The sequence below is a fragment of the Halteromyces radiatus genome (genome assembly GCF_025201355.1).
Source record: "Halteromyces radiatus strain CBS 162.75 chromosome Unknown BX664scaffold_3, whole genome shotgun sequence".
Lineage (NCBI taxonomy): Eukaryota > Fungi > Mucoromycota > Mucoromycetes > Mucorales > Cunninghamellaceae > Halteromyces > Halteromyces radiatus.
Window position 1 is genome coordinate 2,895,572 of NW_026251689.1, and position 17,997 is coordinate 2,913,568.

At 33.7% G+C, this 17,997-nt stretch overlaps 7 protein-coding genes across 7 annotated transcripts; 2 read left to right on the top strand and 5 right to left on the bottom strand.

Moving 5' to 3' along the window:
* BX664DRAFT_358029 (uncharacterized protein) lies at positions 1-813 on the top strand (the record flags this gene model as incomplete). The annotated part of the gene is made up of 6 exons (XM_051548000.1): positions 1-112; positions 188-200; positions 282-328; positions 389-522; positions 676-694; positions 755-813. The coding sequence occupies exons 1-6, from the start codon at positions 61-63 to the stop codon at positions 811-813; spliced, it is 324 nt and encodes a 107-aa protein (XP_051402048.1). The 5' UTR covers positions 1-60.
* Positions 814-1,449: 636 nt separating this feature from the next.
* BX664DRAFT_295451 (40S ribosomal protein S8) lies at positions 1,450-2,430 on the bottom strand (the record flags this gene model as incomplete). Its single annotated transcript, XM_051542152.1, has 4 exons — positions 2,419-2,430; positions 2,120-2,192; positions 1,534-2,065; positions 1,450-1,465 (listed from the first exon to the last, which is right to left on the bottom strand). Exons 1-4 carry the CDS (start codon positions 2,420-2,422, stop codon positions 1,451-1,453), a joined length of 624 nt encoding a protein of 207 aa, XP_051402049.1. The 5' UTR covers positions 2,423-2,430.
* Positions 2,431-2,566: 136 nt separating this feature from the next.
* On the bottom strand, positions 2,567-4,051 carry BX664DRAFT_278677 (uncharacterized protein). The gene is made up of 6 exons (XM_051541414.1): positions 3,851-4,051; positions 3,704-3,801; positions 3,516-3,642; positions 3,286-3,451; positions 3,162-3,221; positions 2,567-3,080 (listed from the first exon to the last, which is right to left on the bottom strand). Exons 1-6 carry the CDS (start codon positions 3,986-3,988, stop codon positions 2,623-2,625), a joined length of 1,047 nt encoding a protein of 348 aa, XP_051402050.1. The 5' UTR covers positions 3,989-4,051; the 3' UTR covers positions 2,567-2,622.
* A 100-nt stretch (positions 4,052-4,151) lies between these two features.
* On the bottom strand, positions 4,152-5,308 carry BX664DRAFT_330074 (uncharacterized protein). The gene has a single exon (XM_051544918.1). It carries the CDS (start codon positions 5,247-5,249, stop codon positions 4,158-4,160), a length of 1,092 nt encoding a protein of 363 aa, XP_051402051.1. The 5' UTR covers positions 5,250-5,308; the 3' UTR covers positions 4,152-4,157.
* A 3,134-nt stretch (positions 5,309-8,442) lies between these two features.
* On the bottom strand, positions 8,443-12,598 carry BX664DRAFT_260731 (SNF2 family N-terminal domain-containing protein; the record flags this gene model as incomplete). The annotated part of the gene is made up of 12 exons (XM_051540642.1): positions 8,443-8,689; positions 8,761-9,077; positions 9,137-9,481; positions 9,559-9,906; positions 9,981-10,079; positions 10,138-10,330; positions 10,400-10,734; positions 10,816-11,122; positions 11,183-11,346; positions 11,414-11,506; positions 11,605-12,156; positions 12,227-12,598. 12 exons carry the CDS (start codon positions 12,596-12,598, stop codon positions 8,443-8,445), a joined length of 3,372 nt encoding a protein of 1,123 aa, XP_051402052.1.
* Positions 12,599-14,063: 1,465 nt separating this feature from the next.
* Positions 14,064-15,744, top strand: BX664DRAFT_278683 (serine/threonine-protein phosphatase 2A catalytic subunit alpha isoform). Its single transcript, XM_051541415.1, has 7 exons — positions 14,064-14,142; positions 14,213-14,410; positions 14,520-14,583; positions 14,705-15,024; positions 15,082-15,333; positions 15,394-15,512; positions 15,573-15,744. Exons 2-7 carry the CDS (start codon positions 14,309-14,311, stop codon positions 15,643-15,645), a joined length of 930 nt encoding a protein of 309 aa, XP_051402053.1. The 5' UTR covers positions 14,064-14,142; positions 14,213-14,308; the 3' UTR covers positions 15,646-15,744.
* A 123-nt stretch (positions 15,745-15,867) lies between these two features.
* BX664DRAFT_278685 (uncharacterized protein) lies at positions 15,868-17,975 on the bottom strand. The gene is made up of 8 exons (XM_051541416.1): positions 17,814-17,975; positions 17,509-17,648; positions 17,279-17,439; positions 17,134-17,214; positions 16,889-17,061; positions 16,654-16,827; positions 16,196-16,583; positions 15,868-16,119 (listed from the first exon to the last, which is right to left on the bottom strand). The coding sequence occupies exons 1-8, from the start codon at positions 17,902-17,904 to the stop codon at positions 15,921-15,923; spliced, it is 1,407 nt and encodes a 468-aa protein (XP_051402054.1). The 5' UTR covers positions 17,905-17,975; the 3' UTR covers positions 15,868-15,920.
* Positions 17,976-17,997: the final 22 nt, after the last annotated feature.

Genomic DNA, 17,997 nt, shown 5'->3' on the forward strand with positions numbered 1-17,997 from the left:
GTTTCCATTATATTCTAATTGTATAGTATGTTATTATCTGCTATTGGATAATAGAAGGTTATGTCTTTTGGTCTTTTTGTTATTGATGGTAGTGAAGCAACCTTTTTGTTTGGTAAGTTATCTCGACTTTTCTATGGACTCTGGCTTTTTTTTTTCTAATTTACTATACACATTTATATGCATAGAGAACGATTAAATGGGTACAGATCAAGATCAACTGATTGAATATACTATTGGACCAACATGATTCGTTTGTAGTACGATTTGACTCTATATAAAAGCAATACTAAATGTGCAAAAACACCTCTGGTTGAACTTCGAAAACGACGTGAACTCAGTTTATATTCATCATTTATCAAAACGCTTAGTTTTCTTCTTTTTCCTTTAGAGATTGCAACTAATATTGAAATGATCACTTTCTTGTCGTCCTCTTCGTCAACAATCAAGATATCAGGATGTGAACCAGAAATGGAACAAACTCTCAAGGATGCACCCAATATGCAAGCAATACAATTTCTTGAAGTGCACAAGATACATCAGAGGTTGGAAGAGTACTTCGTTTTATTTTATCTTTATATATGTATATTATTTCAATAAAATGCTGTATAGCAAACTTTTTTATTATTCAATCATTCAATCTACCCATCCATATGTCTATTTATCTGTTATATCCAGTATATAGTATCAGGCAATGGTATGTTACTTGATTTGAAAAAAAAAATCAAAGTATGTATTTTATCTTTTTTATATTTAGATAATGAGCTTTTTTACAATGATACTGGCATTCACCAGTGGACCATGCTGTTTAGCTGATGGACTCGCCGCGAAAACTTTCTTGGATCGTTCTCTTTTTTTTTTTTTTTTCTTCTCTGATGGACATTTCCCAAAGCACACATTAATATATTTATATCATCCCTCTTGATAAACAAGAATACATGAATGATCTTGAATAACAACCCTTTTTGAAGAGGTAGACGAATCGAGTGTAGGGATGAACAAGATGATTAAAAAAAATGACTAGGAGGAGAAAAAAAAAAAAGGAATCAACATGGTCATTAGTTATATAGTTCATTTTGATGAGGATTACAGAATGCTATCGATCTCTACGATTTGGATGATGGCTGACATACAGTTGATCTAATTGTGCTGATCATTCGCTGTCTATCAGGGAAAGAAAAAAAAAATAACGATGGAATTCAAATAAAAGGGGCAATGAATGTAGTAAAGGAGAGATCATCTTGTTGTTACACAGCATTGAGAACAATAACAGAGATACCAAAATGAAAACACTTTTTCAAATATCATTATCCAATATAGAGAACCATCATCAAAAAAAAAAGAGTAAGAATATACACAAATAAAACATCGTTTTTTAATATAAGACAAAGGATAAAACAAAAAATAGACTTTTCAATATAAAAAGATAAAATAAAGTAAAAACTAAGACTGTTTAATGCTTCTTGGACTATTAAAAAAAAAAAAAGGGAATGAGTCATCATGAACAAAAAAAAATTTTGGATATTATTTATTTACCTTGATCTTCTTGACATAGAATTCAAGTTCCTTGCCTTCAAGAATGTAACCATCACAACGACCAGATTGACCAGGGCGAGAAGCGATGATAGCATAGAGACGACCAGCGGCGAATTGATCATCCAAGAGAGGATCGACAGCGGCGGTGGCTTGACGAGCAGCGATCTTCTTTTGGACAGACTTGGACTTCTTGTCAGCAGCATGTTCGACTTCTTCAGTCTTGGCAGCGGCAGCCTTCTTCTTACCCAAGACTTGAGCATAGTGAGCTTCGTACCATTGACGGAAAGGAGTGGCATCGATTTGAATAACGGCACCCTTGACAAGAGTGTTGGTACGCACCAATTCATTGTTGGAGGCATTGTACACCACAGTCAACACACGGGTCTTGCGAGAAATACCTTCGGATCCCCAAGAGAAGTTACCGGCTTCAAGACGGAGAGCTCGGTGCTTGTAGTTACCACCTCGTACACGCACAAGATGAATACGCTTGGCTCCCAACTTGGTGTTGGCAGATTGACGACCCAATTCGAACCTAACATAAAATAAAGCTTAATACTCCTAACCATTCATCATGCATTATCCTTACTTTCTCTTCTTTCTGTATTGAGAACGTCTAGCACCAGTGGCGCTGCGCTTATGACGAGAATCGCGGCTGATACCTAGAATTTTAAAAAAAAAAATCAACATTCAGTTTTCCATCTAGATATGATCTCGATTCACCATTCGTTTTTTTTTTTTTTTTTTTGTATCCATCCATCCATCCATTCTATTCCATCCTTCTGCCCCTCCTTTTTTTTTCTATCTAGAGATTCTTCTTCTTCAAAATAGATTGTTGATTGTTTGCTGAATGATGGTTGTATAATGATGATCGTAGCTATGCCTTACCCATATTATTTCGTAAGAGAAGGAATCAATCAATGTACTAGATCCCACTTTCCTTTTGTTGGCAAAAAAAAAAAAAAGTTGAGGCTCCGCATTCTCCTTTCCGGTAACCGGATTATATCATGCAAAAAAAAAAAAAAAAGACGCTGTATTTGAATATATATATATATATATATTTTATTAATTTGACATACATAAAAATTCTATTTACACTATATCTATTTCATCATGATAATAATGGAGATCTTGATCATTGTCTTTTGGTGGTGTTGGCCAAGTGGTGTTATCGATCTCGGATATCTCCATGTAATCATTAATAGCATTATTTCCATGCAATCGTCCACTGGATCGTGTCGGTCGTCTTGATTCTGTCTTTGTACTATATTCAGAGTCATCATCAAAGTCGAAATCATAGTTTTCATTGTAATTATAACGTGTTGGTTTCCGTCGTTCCCGTCGTGGTAATGATCGAGGCACTTCCAAGGCCAATTGTGCTGCCATGCGTCGTGCTGCTGCTCTATCTCGTAGTTCTTGTATTCTTTGCTTTTCCTCTAATTGTGGGATCAATGTCTGTTTGATTTTTTGTGCAAGATTCTTTTCCTTGTGGCTTTTGCTATTTGATAAACTATCTGCGAATGTATCCAATTCACTTAAATCACGACAAACTACCAAAAAAAAAAATACAAATTTGTCAACCAAAAAGAAATTATTTTCTCTTTTTTTTTTTTTTTTTTTTTTTTTAATACCTATTTCCCATTCACAACCTGTTTTCAAAGTGGTTCGTTCTCGCCATAGATAAGGTGAATCTAATCATTATAGATCATAAAAAAAAATGATGAGTATTGATGATTGTTATTGAACCTTTTTTACCTCCAAATTGCCAATAAGCTCGTTTATAACTGTCATAACCAAAAGGAATAGGGACTAATGGATTTATTTGACCTTTCTTAGTAGCACCAAAGGTTCCATCTATAATAGCTCGAACTGAAGCACTATCTTGAAGTTGCCATTCTACCAAAGCATGCAAGATCTTGAGCTAAAAAAAAAAAAAAGTTTGTTATAAAATGAAAATTTCAACATCTCTTTTACTTTTCTCTTACCTTCATATCGGGTTCCAAACCATTGAATCCTTGTTGTGATGGTAATGGATTATAACCAAGATCAAAATCTTGAGATCGTACTTTGGCATTGATATAATCGTTCAATGGTCGAGTAGAACTACTAGATCTTTTATAAAAAAAAAAGAAAGTGAGTTTGTTTGACAAGTTTCCAACATGCAGATCTTTACTCGATGAGTTTCTTGCGGTTCAATGCATTACTGAGGAAAGCACACATGAGAGGATCGAGAATATCTTGAGAATCATGGAGAATAGCGTCTTCCAATATCTAGATAAAGAAGTAAGATCATGATTCATCCTTTTTTTTTTTTTTTTACCTTTGGTGTGATGAATGGAATAGGATATAATGGTGCAATATCAGAACAATCAAATAAAATGGTGAACGCGTAAATAAAGGCAATTTCCCAATATGAATAAGGTGTCAATGCATTCGTTCCTTCACTATTCATTGGCATAAGAAAAGACAGAGACAGAGAGAGAGAGAGAAGGAAAAGAATTAAAAAAAAAAAAAGACAGCGGGGAAGAAAAAAGTCCAAGAAACAAAGGAGTACGAAAAAAAAAAAAGAAGATTTTATTGCTATTGATTTACAAAAAAAAAAAAAAAAAAAAAAATACTATATAAAACTAAGTTTTTTTCTTTCGTCGAGTCAACCACCATCGTTTCAATCGTTTGGATAAAGAAGGAGGATAAGAAGCCGTCGTTGTATGTCCAGCAGTAGCAGCAACAGCAGTGGAGGGATTGTCAAAATGAATGGGTAAAGAACAAGTGGAAGTGATACGTGACGGTCTTGAATACTGAGGTTTTGGTGTCACATCAATGGAGCATAGAGATTCATTTTTAACTTGTGTCATTCGTTGTCGATCAAATTCCAATAAACGTCCAGTCCAACCTTTTAAGTCCTTATCTTGATAGAATAAAGCCATAGATGTTCGTACACAAGAAGAGTCACCAACAAAACTGATAGCAGAGCCATTGGGTTTTGAAGCCTGGGAGGATGACAGAATAGTTGTAGTACAAAATGAACGTCGTTTTTCCAAATATTTGTTGTTGTTCCGACTAGATAATGAATCATCATCCTTATTTTCTTGATGCCAATAGGAAGCAGGTCGTTTTGTGGAAAGGATAGCAGAATTGATGTTGATGGTATTATCCAATAATTCAGACATGGAAACATGATGATGTGGTTGACGTCGAGGAGGTGGTGATTCTAAAGAGGCAGTGGCGAATTGTAATCCATCTGGATGAAGCGTACGAAACACTTGATATGGATAAAAATCGAAATTGGGTCGTACTGGAAAATCAGGAGTGAGACATAATGGTTTGACAATCACTAGCATTCGTACATGTACCGGCCGAGTCCATCCATGTTGTATTTGTTGTTGACCATATGTAAACATATCTGCAATTGATAATGTCTTTCTCTTGACTGTTTTCTTGACATCAAATGAATCATCATCATCTATATTCAAATCGTTCAACGTTGTCTTGGTAGTTGAATCATCATCATCATCAGTCATAGGAGTAGAATTGCTATCATCATCATCTTCATCATCATCATACATCATACATAGGCTATCTTCTGAAAAAAGATCCTTTAAATGAATTGGCACACCAACCATAGATTGTAGTTCAGCACGTCCTTGTAATAAAGCTTGTTGAAAAGGAGCCAGTTGTCGTTTTGCTTCTAATTGTTGTTGTTGTTGTTGTTCTTGCATTTCCTTGGTTAAAAAATCATAGGTATCCAAATCATTTGACCATTCATTTGCATGATTTTCATCTTTTTGTTCATCATCATCCTTGATATATCTAAGTGTTTGAAGCCATTCCCATTCCACATTACTGATCTGAGTATCGAGTCGTAAAGGTACACAAGGGAGTCGATGTTCATGGTGTTTTTCCAAAAATATCTGTAATCCGCGTTGGCCACTGGGAGGAGACGATTGACAATAAAAGAGTGCCAAGTAAAGACCACGAGGTAAACGAGATGTTTGGGCTCGATAGACTGAGCGAGGTTGACGCCAAAGTTTGGTATTTAATGCAGTCCCTGTCGATTTATGTTGAGGTACTGGTGGCACATGTTCGAGGGACTCGGATGGATGCCATGCGAATAATGGGTTTGAGTTGAGAACAAACAATTGATCTATAGGATACATCATGATAAGAAGTTTGTATGCTGGACGATGAAACTCTAGGATATGTCGATAAAAGGTAGCCTTGTTTTTGTCGCTAGTATTATTATAACCAACAAGTTGCATGAGTTTGGTATGAGTTTGGAGGAACTGGGTCATAAAAGTATGTTGTTGTTGGGATAAGTCTTTAGGAAGTTGTTGTTGTTGTTGTTGTTGTTGTTGTTGAGACCATTGTACAATGGCATGAAAATTGGCACTGTTGAGAGTCAAAGAATGATAAGCTCCACGATCACGAGTAAAAATAGGGAGAGCTGGAAGTTGACGACATTGAGATAATAATACTTGTTGTTCATGATCAAATATAAGAACACCAAGATATACACTATTTGGTTTTGGTTTAAAAGGTGAAAGAAAGCCACCACCATGGGCGGAGTTTGACAGTGGTATTTTTATAGGCATAAGTAATGCATCTAACGATCAAAAGAAAACGACAAAAAAAAAAAAAAATGAAAACAGAAAAAAGAAGTAAAAAAAAAAAAGACAAAATAAGATGAGAGTTAGTAATCATTCCCCCCCCTATTTTATTAAACGAAACATATATATACACACACACACAAAAAGATGATGCTCCTTAAAGAAATATAATGTCAAACTAAAAGTATATTACAGTAAAGATTATATTCAAAGAGGAGGCAAAGAGGAGTGAGGGATAACATCGACAGGGAGATAGAAAGTATAAAAAAAAAAACTTTGATTACCTATGCTCCTCTTACCAAAAAAGTCAAACGTTCATCTTTCTTGATGACATTTCTAAATCAAAGTTTAATGAACAGTTTGTTCCTTTTTTTTAAAAAAAAAAAAATGAATAGATTCAGCCTCCCAATAAAGTGGCCTTTTTTTTTTTTCTTTACCTGATTATTGCATACACTATTGTAATAAAAATATAATCCAAGAATATAAAAATTCAATCATCTTCCGCTTTATATCATGTCAAACATTATAATCATGCAGGATTCATCTAACAAGTATCAACATATCTTGATAGATACGTGATAGATCAATTTCCTAAAAAGAAATAATGTGTATATGTGTGTGTCACAAATGATCCCGCTATGATGATCGTCTACTCCTTTTTTCTTTTTTTATTACTACAGGAGATGATCCTTATAAGAAAAAACCGGTATTGATTTCCGGTCCTTGTCAATTATATTCCCTTTTAATAAGTTTGCTTGGCAACTGTAGTAAATGTCATCATGGGGCCAATGTCACTATGAAATAGGCTTTCCATATATATATATATATACATTACTCTAAATGTTTTCATTGCTCTGATCACTGTTTAGAATTTTAGTTCATCTTAAATGATTTGATTATGAGATGGATCGATCTTTTATACACATATCCTTTCGCCATCATCTTTCCCCTCCCCCTGACGAAGCTGGTAGTTATTGATGATTGTATGATAATGGCTGTATGATAATGATTGAGTGATAACGATTGAATGACAATGATCGTAATGATGATGATTGTGGGCGATGAGGAGAAGGGAAAAGAAAATATCGAACCATTGTCTACTGAGCATCATTCCACATATGAACCATAATTTCAGGGTATGTAACTTGTTTCTATTTGCTTCTATCGCTTCAACATATTCCACAATGTAAAGAAAGACTCAAAAAAAAAAAAAAATAGGATGATCAGATAGGTCGTACATCAATGCAAGAAAAAAAAAAGAGAGAAACAGAGTAAAAGGATAATCACTTTATTGATATAGTCAGTACTTTTAAAAAAAAGAAAAAAAAGAGAGAAAAAAGAAGAAAATAAAGTCAACCGTTGAATATGATTTTTTTTAAAAAAAAAAAAAAAAAAAAAAAAAAAAAAGAGAGAAAAGAGGAGAGAGAGATCAAGAGGGATGCCAAGGAAGCGCCATGACTGGACCAGAGGGCCGGATGATCTTGGTCGTATGATCGGGTGGATATTCATAGACATCAGGAGGTTCGGGTGAAAATCGGACGGACCGTGAGCGTCGTTTAGCCTTGGATCCTCTTAATAGTTGTCGTCGTAGATCTTCCTCTTCATCTGACATGGTATTCAAAGGTGGCATCGGCACACTAGAAGATCGTCGTCGTTGTGGTGTATTGGTTGGCAATTCAATCAAAGGTGTCGGCATCACATCTTCCATTGGTTCATCGATCAAGTCGTTACGATCCGCATTCTCCATCGAGTCAAACAAAAAGTACAATGTAAAGAAAAAAAGAAAAGAAAAGAAAAAAAAATCTAAAACCAAAAAAAAAAAAAAAAAAAAAAAAAAAAAAGACTTTGTATGTCAAACTCAGTCTACTATTATAATAAAGCGTTGTCTATTCTTTTATTTCGATGCTATATATTTCAAAGGTAACTAAATAATAATGAATGGTTTGTAATAAGATAACAAACAACATTGGAGGAAGACAAAGTTAATAATAATAAAAAAAAAGAGGGAAACTAGAAACTATATACAAGAGAGGAAGGGAGAAAGAATAAAATACTAAAAAGAAATTATTTCAACTTATAAAAAAAATAAATGAATCATTCATCATAGTCATCATCATCTTCTTCTTCCATATTATTTGTTGCTGATTGATCATAATGAATTGGGTTCTTGCCACCATATTGATTTGTTAGAGGTTCCAAAGGTGGTAAAACATCACCTGGGCAAAGTCTCGCCAATGTTGCATGTAAGATTTTCTAATAATAATAATACAAATAAATAATTTTTTTTTTCTTTTGACTATTATCCTCATTTTTTTACCTGCATTTCATCAGCATCTTCGTATACAAAGGATCCTTCTTCATTGAATGTTCTTGCATTGTCAAACATAAGATCAAAATCTGCACGGAATTGTTGAATTGTCTTGTAATAGGGTGAATGAATACGTTTGTTGATGATTTTCATTGCAATAGGATTCTTGATCATGGTATAGTAGATGGGATAGTCACGTTTGCTAACCAAATCCATAAACAATTGACTTCGTTGTCGATAGGTACTAAAAAAAAAAAAATAAGTATCATGAAACCTCTTTTTTTTTTTTTTTTTTTTTTTTTTTTTAAAACTTACTGTTCATCTTCAGCTCTTGATTCTTCTACTGCCTTGTAACACTTTTCAAAGATGGCTGTCATTTGTTGTCTGATACGAGGGGGAATGAGATCAGGTCCAGAATAATCTTCACGTTTTGATTTCTTCCGCTTGGATTCCAATTCACCCTTTTTTGGTCGTCCACGTTTCTTGGGTCCACCATCATCTATCATAGATCGACGACCACCACGCTTCGCACCAGAATCACTTTCATCAGAATAATGGCCAGAGTTTCTTTCACCACGACGTCGATCATTTGAAGTCAATTCATCCAAATCAACATCATCATTCTCCAACGCCTATTGAAAAAATATATAAAATGTTAATTCCACTCAAGAAATGATATAAATATACTTACGGCTGTCCATTCTTCCTCAGTCAAACCATCATCATATCGTACATCTTCCCTAGCACGTTGTCCACGACCAAATTCCACTAAAGGACTGACATCTTCAACTACATCATCATTTCGGTACACTTCAGGTAATTCATCATCTTGGATAAGACGTTCCAATTTTTTACCACGACCATTCATACGTTTATGAAGTTCAGATTCAGTACGATTCCGTTCAGCATCGATTTTCTTAAAGATAGCAAGTTCTTGATCGGAACGTTTCAACATTTCGTTGAGTTCTTCATCATCTAGATCTTCTTCTGCATCACTATCAGCATCTTCATCTGTCTTGTCTTCCAATAATGTTCGCTATCAAAAAAAAAAAAAAAAAAATAGTTAGACATACAAGTATATTTTCCTTTTTTTTTTTTTTTTTTAGTAATTACCAAAAATGCTTCACGATCTTCATCCGTACTACGATTATCAAATTTACCAGCTTGAATCACTTTGCCATCAATATCCAATTTATAATTTGCCTTTGCAAGAATGTTTTCTTCAATCGAATTGGCCGATATCAAACGGAAAATACGAACTTCTTTTGTTTGACCAATACGATGTGCCCGATCTTGTGCTTGTAAATCTTGATGAGGATTCCAGTCAGAATCAAAGATGATGACTGTATCAGCCGTTTGCAAATTGAGCCCAAGACCACCAGCACGAGTACTTAGTAAGAAGATAAAGTAAGGTGAATCCGGAGCATTGAAGATTTGTAATAGTTGGGATCGATCATCAGACTATCAAAAAATCAAAATATATATATACGTGTGAGTCAAAATTATCCTATTTTTTTTTCTGTTTCCATTCATACTTTCGTAGACCCATCTAATCGTAAATAAGCAAATCCTCTATAATTCATAAAATCTTCCATAATACTCATGATTTGTGTCATTTGGAAGAAAATCAATACCTATTATTAAATAAATAAATAGATTTAGTTTTACTTATTATATATATATAATACTTACTCTATGTCCAGTTTGTCGTAATTTTGGTAACATTCGATCTAAAAGTTCAAATTTGCCAGCAGTTCGGTAAAGCATATCATTCGATCGTCTACTTGGATTCACTGTATTTTCTACACCTTCGAAAACAAATGGATGGTTGCATATTTTTCGAAGTTGCATAATAGTATTGTTGAGCCCTTTGATACCGGTTTTTCTAATAGAAAAAAAAAAAAAAAAAGAACGAAGGATCAGCATACATTGCTATACTCTAATTATTATTTACCCTTTGTCGCCATTGGAAGTATATAACATGCCATGTTTCTTCAATTGTGAGTAAAGTCTTGATTGTAAAGCTGATAATTTGCATTTGACCACTCTTTCCACCTTATCTGGTAATTCTGATTCCACATCTTTCTTCAATCGTCTTAAAAGGAAAGGACGAAGTACCTTATGAAGACGTTTGATGATCAAAAGTTGTTCTTCTTCATTGAGATCAATCTTGTCTTGTACACCTTGATTGGAGAAAGGAGTATTGAACCATTCTTCAAAACTTTTGACACTTTTGAAGATTTTTGGAAGGGTAAAGTTCAAAAGAGCCCATAATTCTGGCAAGTTGTTCTACACAAAAAAAAAAAAAAAAAAAAAAAAAAAAAAAAAAATTTAGTATTCAATATTATTTTTTTGAGGATACGTTTATACCTGTAATGGAGTCCCGGTCAAAATCAATCGATATCGTGTATTGTAATATGATCGTAAAGTAAGAGTCAATTTGGATTTGGTATTCTTCATACGATGACCTTCATCAATGATCATATGGAGCCATTTGATTTTACTAAGGATAGGTCTATCTTTAATGATATATTCAAAAGTCGTCAACAACACTTGAAAACCACCTTGACGAATATCCATTTGTAAATTGCGTCGGACTTGAGGAGGTCCCTTGTAAACAATCTTGGTTACAGATGGTGCCCATTTATCGAATTCCAGATTCCAATTTGTTAATGTTCTATAATAAAAATAAATCATTAATATCAATGAAATATCTAATCCATATTTCTCAACTTACGATAATGGTACAATAATTAAGTATGGTCCTTGCTGCTTCTTCTTTTCAATAAGGTATGTAATCAAACTGATTGTTTGAATTGTTTTCCCAAGACCCATTTCATCGGCAAGAATCCCATTCAAATGATTGTTGAATAAAGATACCATCCATTGAAGACCTTTGATCTAATACCGTATCAAAAACAAAAAAAAATTAAATTTTGGAAAATCATCATTTTTCTATTTATCTTACCTGATAATCCTTCAGAGTACCACCCACCAGAATTGATGGTTGAGACACTTCTTCTTTGATTCTATGAGTGACCTTGAAATAATCCACCTTTGTCTCAGGATCCTATTCAAAATAAATATCAATGGAATTAGTATTAATAACATTCATATCTCACTATTATTATTATTCTTATTATTTTTTTTTGTTCTTACCACCGCTCCATTTTCATCTTCATCTTCATCAATATCAATGGTGGAAATGTCATTTGCTGAAGAGGTAATACGTTGATCATTTTGTTGAGCTATGACTGCCTGTGAAAGAGATTCCAAAAACGCACCAGTTTGTCGAAGAAGTTGAGTCAATCGGGTATCTTTGGCTTCATCGATTAATTTCATATAAGCCTCTTCATCATCATTTTTCAATGCTTTGATACGCTCCTTGGATAATCGTTCTGCCTTCTTTTGTTCTTCCTTTTCAATATGTTGATGGAATTGTACTACTGCTCGACCCAGTTTGGTTTGTTTTGCTTGCCATACCCGCTGTAATGATACCAAATTTCGTCCATGATCACAAATGCTTTGTAGTTGTTCTAAATGTATTTGCTTTTCACGTTGTTGTCGATCTATACGTTGCTGTCGTTCAATGGCTTCCATGGCTCGTGCTTCCCTTAATGAAAGTTTCTTCATCTTTCGATACGCTAGTCGATCAGCGCTTGTCGCTACAACAGATCCTTTTGCCATCCCATTCACAAATTCATGTCGTAACTAATTAATAATATTAATAATAATAAAAAAAAAAGTTTAATACCATGTATTATACTATAATTTCACTTACTTTTTTCTGTTTTTCCAATAATTTCAATCCTTTCAATTCAATGATAGCTTTGATTTTGTCGGCAATCGTACCAGATTTGATATTGTTTTTCAGATCAGATATCATGCTTTCTTTTGTATCAGATTCCAATTTCGATTGTCGATAAACCATTCTTGTTTGAATCCGTCTTTCCCGTTCGTACGCTAATGCTTGAGAATCCAAACCAGATGGTGTGATGCTGGGTATGAGAAGTCGTTGTTGCCGAGATGCATGAGCAAATGATGATATGGGTTTCTTCATTAGATTGTAAGGAGATGCATACGCATTGTATACAATAGTTTGTTGTTGTTGTTGTTGTTGTGGCGGTGGTGGTGCAGCAGAAGTTGTTGTCATTGTCGTTGAATTCGGTTTTGAAGGCGCAGAAATAGTTGTTGTAGTCATTGATGTAGAATGAACAGTTGTTTCTGTAGTGGCAGGACTTGGAGGCACTAGAGTAGCTGATGTCATATCATGATGACCTGTTGACAAAGGTGTAGAAGGAGATCGTAATGTAGAGCCAGGTTGAGTTGTTGTAATAGGGCTTTGTAACGGAGTATTAGTGTTTTTTGTGGATGATGTGGTTTCTGAAATAGGTGTCAATACTGCTTGCTGTAAATGTGGAGGCAAAGGCATGCCTTTCGATATTAATTTGTAGGACAATATTTGATATCTGAGTGCAGTAAGTTGTTCTGGTGTAAAAACAGAATGAGCTGGTGGAGGAGTCCCTGATTAAAATAAATAAATAAATAAATAAATATATTATCCTAAAGTAGGTATATTGATCTGATTTACCTGTATTTGACATATCGGTCATAGGTTGTTGAAATTGTTGCCTTGGTTGTTGTATTGGATTTGTAGGTTGTTGTAAAGGTTGCTGCTGCTGTTGTTGATGTTGTTGTTGTTGTTGTTGTTGTTGAGGAACAATAGGAAAACCTATACCGCCAACAAACGGTTGTTGTTGTTGTTGCTGTGACATACGTTGATACTGTAATCGTTGTTGGTTTTGTATATGTTTTAAAAATTGCATGATATTGGCAAATTCAGGATGAGTTTCTTCTTTGGCACCTTGAGCTTGCAAAAGCCTTGCGCGCTATTATTAAATAATATATGAGTTAAAACTATTTTTTAATATTTCTTTTTTTTTTCTAATTTTTATACCTGTAACATGGCATTGATCTTGTCTTTTGATATGTTGCCAGGTATCGATGGAGGCAAGGCACCGTTTGACTGTACATTGCTTGTTATTGAACTCATCCTAGTTCACAAGGTCTAAGCTTGGATGATATAGTTGTTGTTGTTTTGTTGTTGTTGTTGTTGTAGTTTATTGAATAAATAGGATCACCAAGTGAGTATAATAATATATATATATATATTCCAAACTATAATAATAAAAAAAAAAACTTAAGATGAGTTCATCATGACAAGAGAGTAAAGGTTAGTTTATTCTCTTTCCACATTATATAAATAATAAAATGGAGAAGAGAACAACACTTAAAAGAAAAACGACTAAGAATATTTTTTATTTTTGTTGTGGTATGGATAGCTTACTTTTTTTTTTTTATTGCAGCAGCAAGAAAAAGACAGCGAGCAGGTGAGAGAAAAAAAAAAAAAAAAAAAGAACGAATAAGGGATTCCTTTTTTTTTTTTTTTTTGTTACAAAAAAAAAAAGTGGGAAATTTTGTATAAGAATACAACACGTCACAATGTCAATTGTTCGGTGATTGAAACCCCACGATAATTTACCCTTCTTCATCTCTTTGGCTTTCGCATTTTTTTTTTTTTCTCTCATTCTTTTTCATTCACTTAGTAAACGGTCTTTTTTTTTTCTTCTTCTTCTCTCTGTCCGTTATTAAGTTTTTTTTTTTTTTATTGAACGTTACAGCGTTTTGACCACTATAGTAAGTAGGGAACAAAAACAATAACCTTTGACTCTTTTTATGGTACTAAACAGCCTTAACTATAACAAAGTTTTAAACGCGTTCCCTTGTATTGATACTCTCTAGTTCCATACATTTATAATACATTTCAACACTATACACAGCAATATATTCATCGATATACAAAATGACTGCTATAAGCTCTGTTGCTGATGTGGACGCTTGGATTTCACAACTTTCAGAATGCAAACAATTATCAGAAAGTGATGTACAAAAACTTTGTGATAAGGTAAATTGAATATTTGAGAGAAATATATTACCCGATGAGAAAGAATATTCCTTAACTCAATTAACAAAGACTAAACTTTGCCTTTTTTGTTATCTCTTCTGTTTGATAGGCTCGTGAAATCCTCATATCTGAAAGCAATGTTCAACCAGTTCGATGTCCAGTTACAGTGTGTGGTAAAGCGAAAAACGAATGACTCTGTAAAAAAATAAAAGAAAAAAGAAAAAGAAAAAAAAAAGAATGTTATTAATGATATATTCTAATGTCTTTTTATTATTATTATTATTATTCCATTAGGTGATATCCATGGGCAATTCCATGATTTGCAGGAATTATTTCGAATTGGAGGGAATTTACCAGATACAAACTATTTATTCATGGGGGATTATGTCGATCGTGGATATTACTCTGTAGAAACGGTATCTTTACTGGTAGCGTTGAAAGTACGATACAAGGATCGAGTCACCATCTTACGAGGAAATCATGAATCTCGTCAAATCACTCAAGTATATGGTTTTTATGATGAATGTTTGCGGAAATATGGAAATGCCAATGTATGGAAAATGTTTACTGATTTGTTTGATTATCTTCCTTTAACAGCCCTGATTGAAAATCAAGTAAGTCTTTATTCAATATCTTGAATGATGAGTGACTGATTTTTTTTTTGATATTAGATCTTTTGTCTCCATGGCGGTTTATCACCATCTATCGATACAATAGATCAAATTCGATCGCAAGATCGTATTCAAGAAGTACCTCATGAAGGTCCAATGTGTGATCTCTTATGGTCAGATCCTGATGATCGTTGTGGATGGGGTATCTCACCTCGTGGTGCTGGTTATACATTTGGTCAAGACATTTCCGAGGCGTTCAATCATACGAATAACTTGACTTTAGTGGCAAGAGCACATCAATTGGTGATGGAAGTAAGAAATTATAATAATAAAGAGAGAATGTCCACTGACTTTTTATTATTATTATTATAGGGATACAATTGGAGTCATGATCGAAATGTCGTCACCATCTTCAGTGCACCCAATTATTGTTATCGTTGTGGAAATCAAGCTGCCATCATGGAAATCGATGAACGTTTGAAATCATCATTGTAAGTGAAAGTTTGATAAAAATCATATACAGATAAATTAACTTACTTTTTATTCTATAGTTTACAATTCGATCCTGCTCCTAGGAAAGGTGAACCTAATGTTACCCGGCGCACCCCTGATTACTTCTTGTAGACATGTAGTTTTAGTTATATTTTTATTTTATTTTGAAAACTGCGTTTTATAGTAGTTATTATCCCTTTTGATTCATATCCTCTTTTTTTTTATTATTATTATACAAAACATTGTATACTTTTTTTTTCTTTTATTTGATGAATAAAAAAAAAAAAGATTCTGTTTTCGTTTTATCTTTTGTTATTCGTATCTCCTGGAGTTAAATTACAAAAAAAAAAAAAATTACAGTGGTGTACAATCATATTTTTTATTATAATATGGACAATAAAAAAGATCTATGCTAATGATTTCCAATGGACCTTGATTTGTAGACTGACCGGCAAAGCAGCATCGGTGACGGTGATAAAATCCCCATTTTCTATAAGATCCCCAATCGCCTTGTCAAGATTTGCTCTTGTCGCTTTTTCTAATACAGGAGGTGCTTGCATATATAATGATGTAGTGGCTGTCCTTAAACTTGGTTTCTTCAATTGTCTATTCATCCAAAAAAAAAAAAAAAAAAAAAAAAAATCATTCAATATATTCTGGTCAATTAAGGTGAGACACTTACGTTTCGGGTTTTTCATTTAACCATTCCATCAAATCCGATAATGTCATTCTTGGATCCAATTCAGCAGACATGGAAGCGTTACCACAGACTGGACATTCAGGTTTTTTTTGATGTTCAAAGGTAAAGGTATAGACACCATCATTGCCGGTATACATCATATAGTTGTTGAGATAAGGAGCAGCGTTGGTTGCGATTTTGAAGGCTTCGTTACAACATGAGGCGGCGATGACAGCATTAGTGGAAGCAATGGCAGGGATGATATTTTTGACTACGCCTTGAGTTAAGGAATATGTAATGCCAGTGATGTTGAATTGTTGTGCACGGATTTGTGCCTTTTCATAAAGCCATTGTATATGTTCAGGATTGTCATTGTCACATTTCGTTTCTCCTAAATAAAAATATATATATATATATAGATTGTTATCTACTCACTATAATTCACATTTTTGTAAACTTACCCCATACTCTAGGCCATTCTAATACAGAAGCCCATTCTATACAATGCTCCGGTAATCGAGGGGTATTGGCAATAGTACAAATCGGATAGGTTGTTCCTTTATTGAGCATATCCAGTGAACATTCATAGCAAGAAGTCATTGTCGGGAGTATCACACGCGCTTGGCCTTTGAATCCTATTAGAATTTTGTTCAGCAAGTGAGAATCAAAATTTGTAATTTTATAACGATGTTATACCTTCTGTACCACCATCAATGAGGGGTTTCCAACTTTCAGGATCATCTTCATCCACCATGTCCACCAATTTTGCATTGATCCAACGACGCGCTTCCACTGAATCCAATCCACATACCACAATTTGAAATTGTCTGTAATAATCATCATCCTTATCTTGAATCTTTCCAAAGTAACTATATTAAATCATTGATCAGTCATGAAAGTCATTCAAAAATAAAAAGTAAAAAAAAAAAAAAATAGCTTACGGCTCTATTTTCACTCCAGGAACGCGATTCATCACAAATTCTGCCGCCACTATTGCCTTTGATTTCCCAATATCCTTTTGCCTATACAAGTTTAGAAAAAAAAAACAATGAAGGTTGAATATAACTAGTAAAAGTTCATATTTACCGAAAGAGAAATTGTCTATTCAAATTGCTAATGTCAATGGTGTCCATATCAATGACATGAATTTGCTTGAAACCAGTAAGAGCTAAATTTTTGAGTATTTCACAACCAAGTCCACCAGCACCAATCACTAAGATTTTGCATTGTTCTAGTATTTGGGTAATCTTTGAAATTTAGAAAATAGTGAGTTTAAATTAAGCATTTTTGAAAATATTCAAAAAAAAAAAAAATACCTGTGGAGAATCTAATGCAGTAATATTCCCGTCGTTTTCAATTTCTTCAGATAATGAATCATCCTTATCGACCTTGTTAGTGTATTCAAGAGACATTTGAGAGCCTACATTTTGGGAATCGTTTTGTGTCATTGTTGTATCTTAAAATAGTATATAAAAAGAGTGAGAGAGAGAAAGAAAAGAAAAAAAAATATATGAAGTTTCCCTTTTTTTTTTTGGTATGTCGTACACGTAACCCTTTTTTTTGCCCCCCTCTCTGGTATTTTGATTGTTGTCCATTCATTTGCCCAATTTAGATAACTTACCTTCAGTATCTAATGTTCGTTGCCGCTTTTCTTGATGTTCAGATAAAACAGTATTCAACTTTTGTTCTCTTTTCAATTTTGATGGGATCATCAAAAAAGTGAACTAATAATATAAAAAAAAAGAGAGAGAAAAAAGGAACGAGAGAAAGAGAGAGAGAAAAGAAAGAGAACAAACAAGAGGGAA

What these genes read in the sequence shown, in the direction of transcription:
- BX664DRAFT_278677 (XM_051541414.1), bottom strand. Translation starts at nt 3,988, where the DNA reads ATGCCAATGAATAGTGAAGGAACGAATGCATTGACACCTTATTCATAT. An exon ending in TTCCATTCATCACACCAAAG is followed by an intron (nt 3,802 to 3,850) that starts GTAAAAAAAAAA and finishes TTCTTTATCTAG; the next exon opens with ATATTGGAAGACGCTATTCT. An exon ending in AGCTTATTGGCAATTTGGAG is followed by an intron (nt 3,222 to 3,285) that starts GTAAAAAAGGTT and finishes TATAATGATTAG; the next exon opens with ATTCACCTTATCTATGGCGA.
- BX664DRAFT_330074 (XM_051544918.1), bottom strand. Translation starts at nt 5,249, where the DNA reads ATGCAAGAACAACAACAACAACAACAATTAGAAGCAAAACGACAACTG.
- BX664DRAFT_278683 (XM_051541415.1), top strand. Translation starts at nt 14,309, where the DNA reads ATGACTGCTATAAGCTCTGTTGCTGATGTGGACGCTTGGATTTCACAA. An exon ending in ATGTCCAGTTACAGTGTGTG is followed by an intron (nt 14,584 to 14,704) that starts GTAAAGCGAAAA and finishes TTATTCCATTAG; the next exon opens with GTGATATCCATGGGCAATTC. An exon ending in CACATCAATTGGTGATGGAA is followed by an intron (nt 15,334 to 15,393) that starts GTAAGAAATTAT and finishes TTATTATTATAG; the next exon opens with GGATACAATTGGAGTCATGA.
- BX664DRAFT_278685 (XM_051541416.1), bottom strand. Translation starts at nt 17,904, where the DNA reads ATGATCCCATCAAAATTGAAAAGAGAACAAAAGTTGAATACTGTTTTA. An exon ending in CATTGATGGTGGTACAGAAG is followed by an intron (nt 16,828 to 16,888) that starts GTATAACATCGT and finishes AAATTCTAATAG; the next exon opens with GATTCAAAGGCCAAGCGCGT. An exon ending in AGAATGGCCTAGAGTATGGG is followed by an intron (nt 16,584 to 16,653) that starts GTAAGTTTACAA and finishes ATTTTTATTTAG; the next exon opens with GAGAAACGAAATGTGACAAT.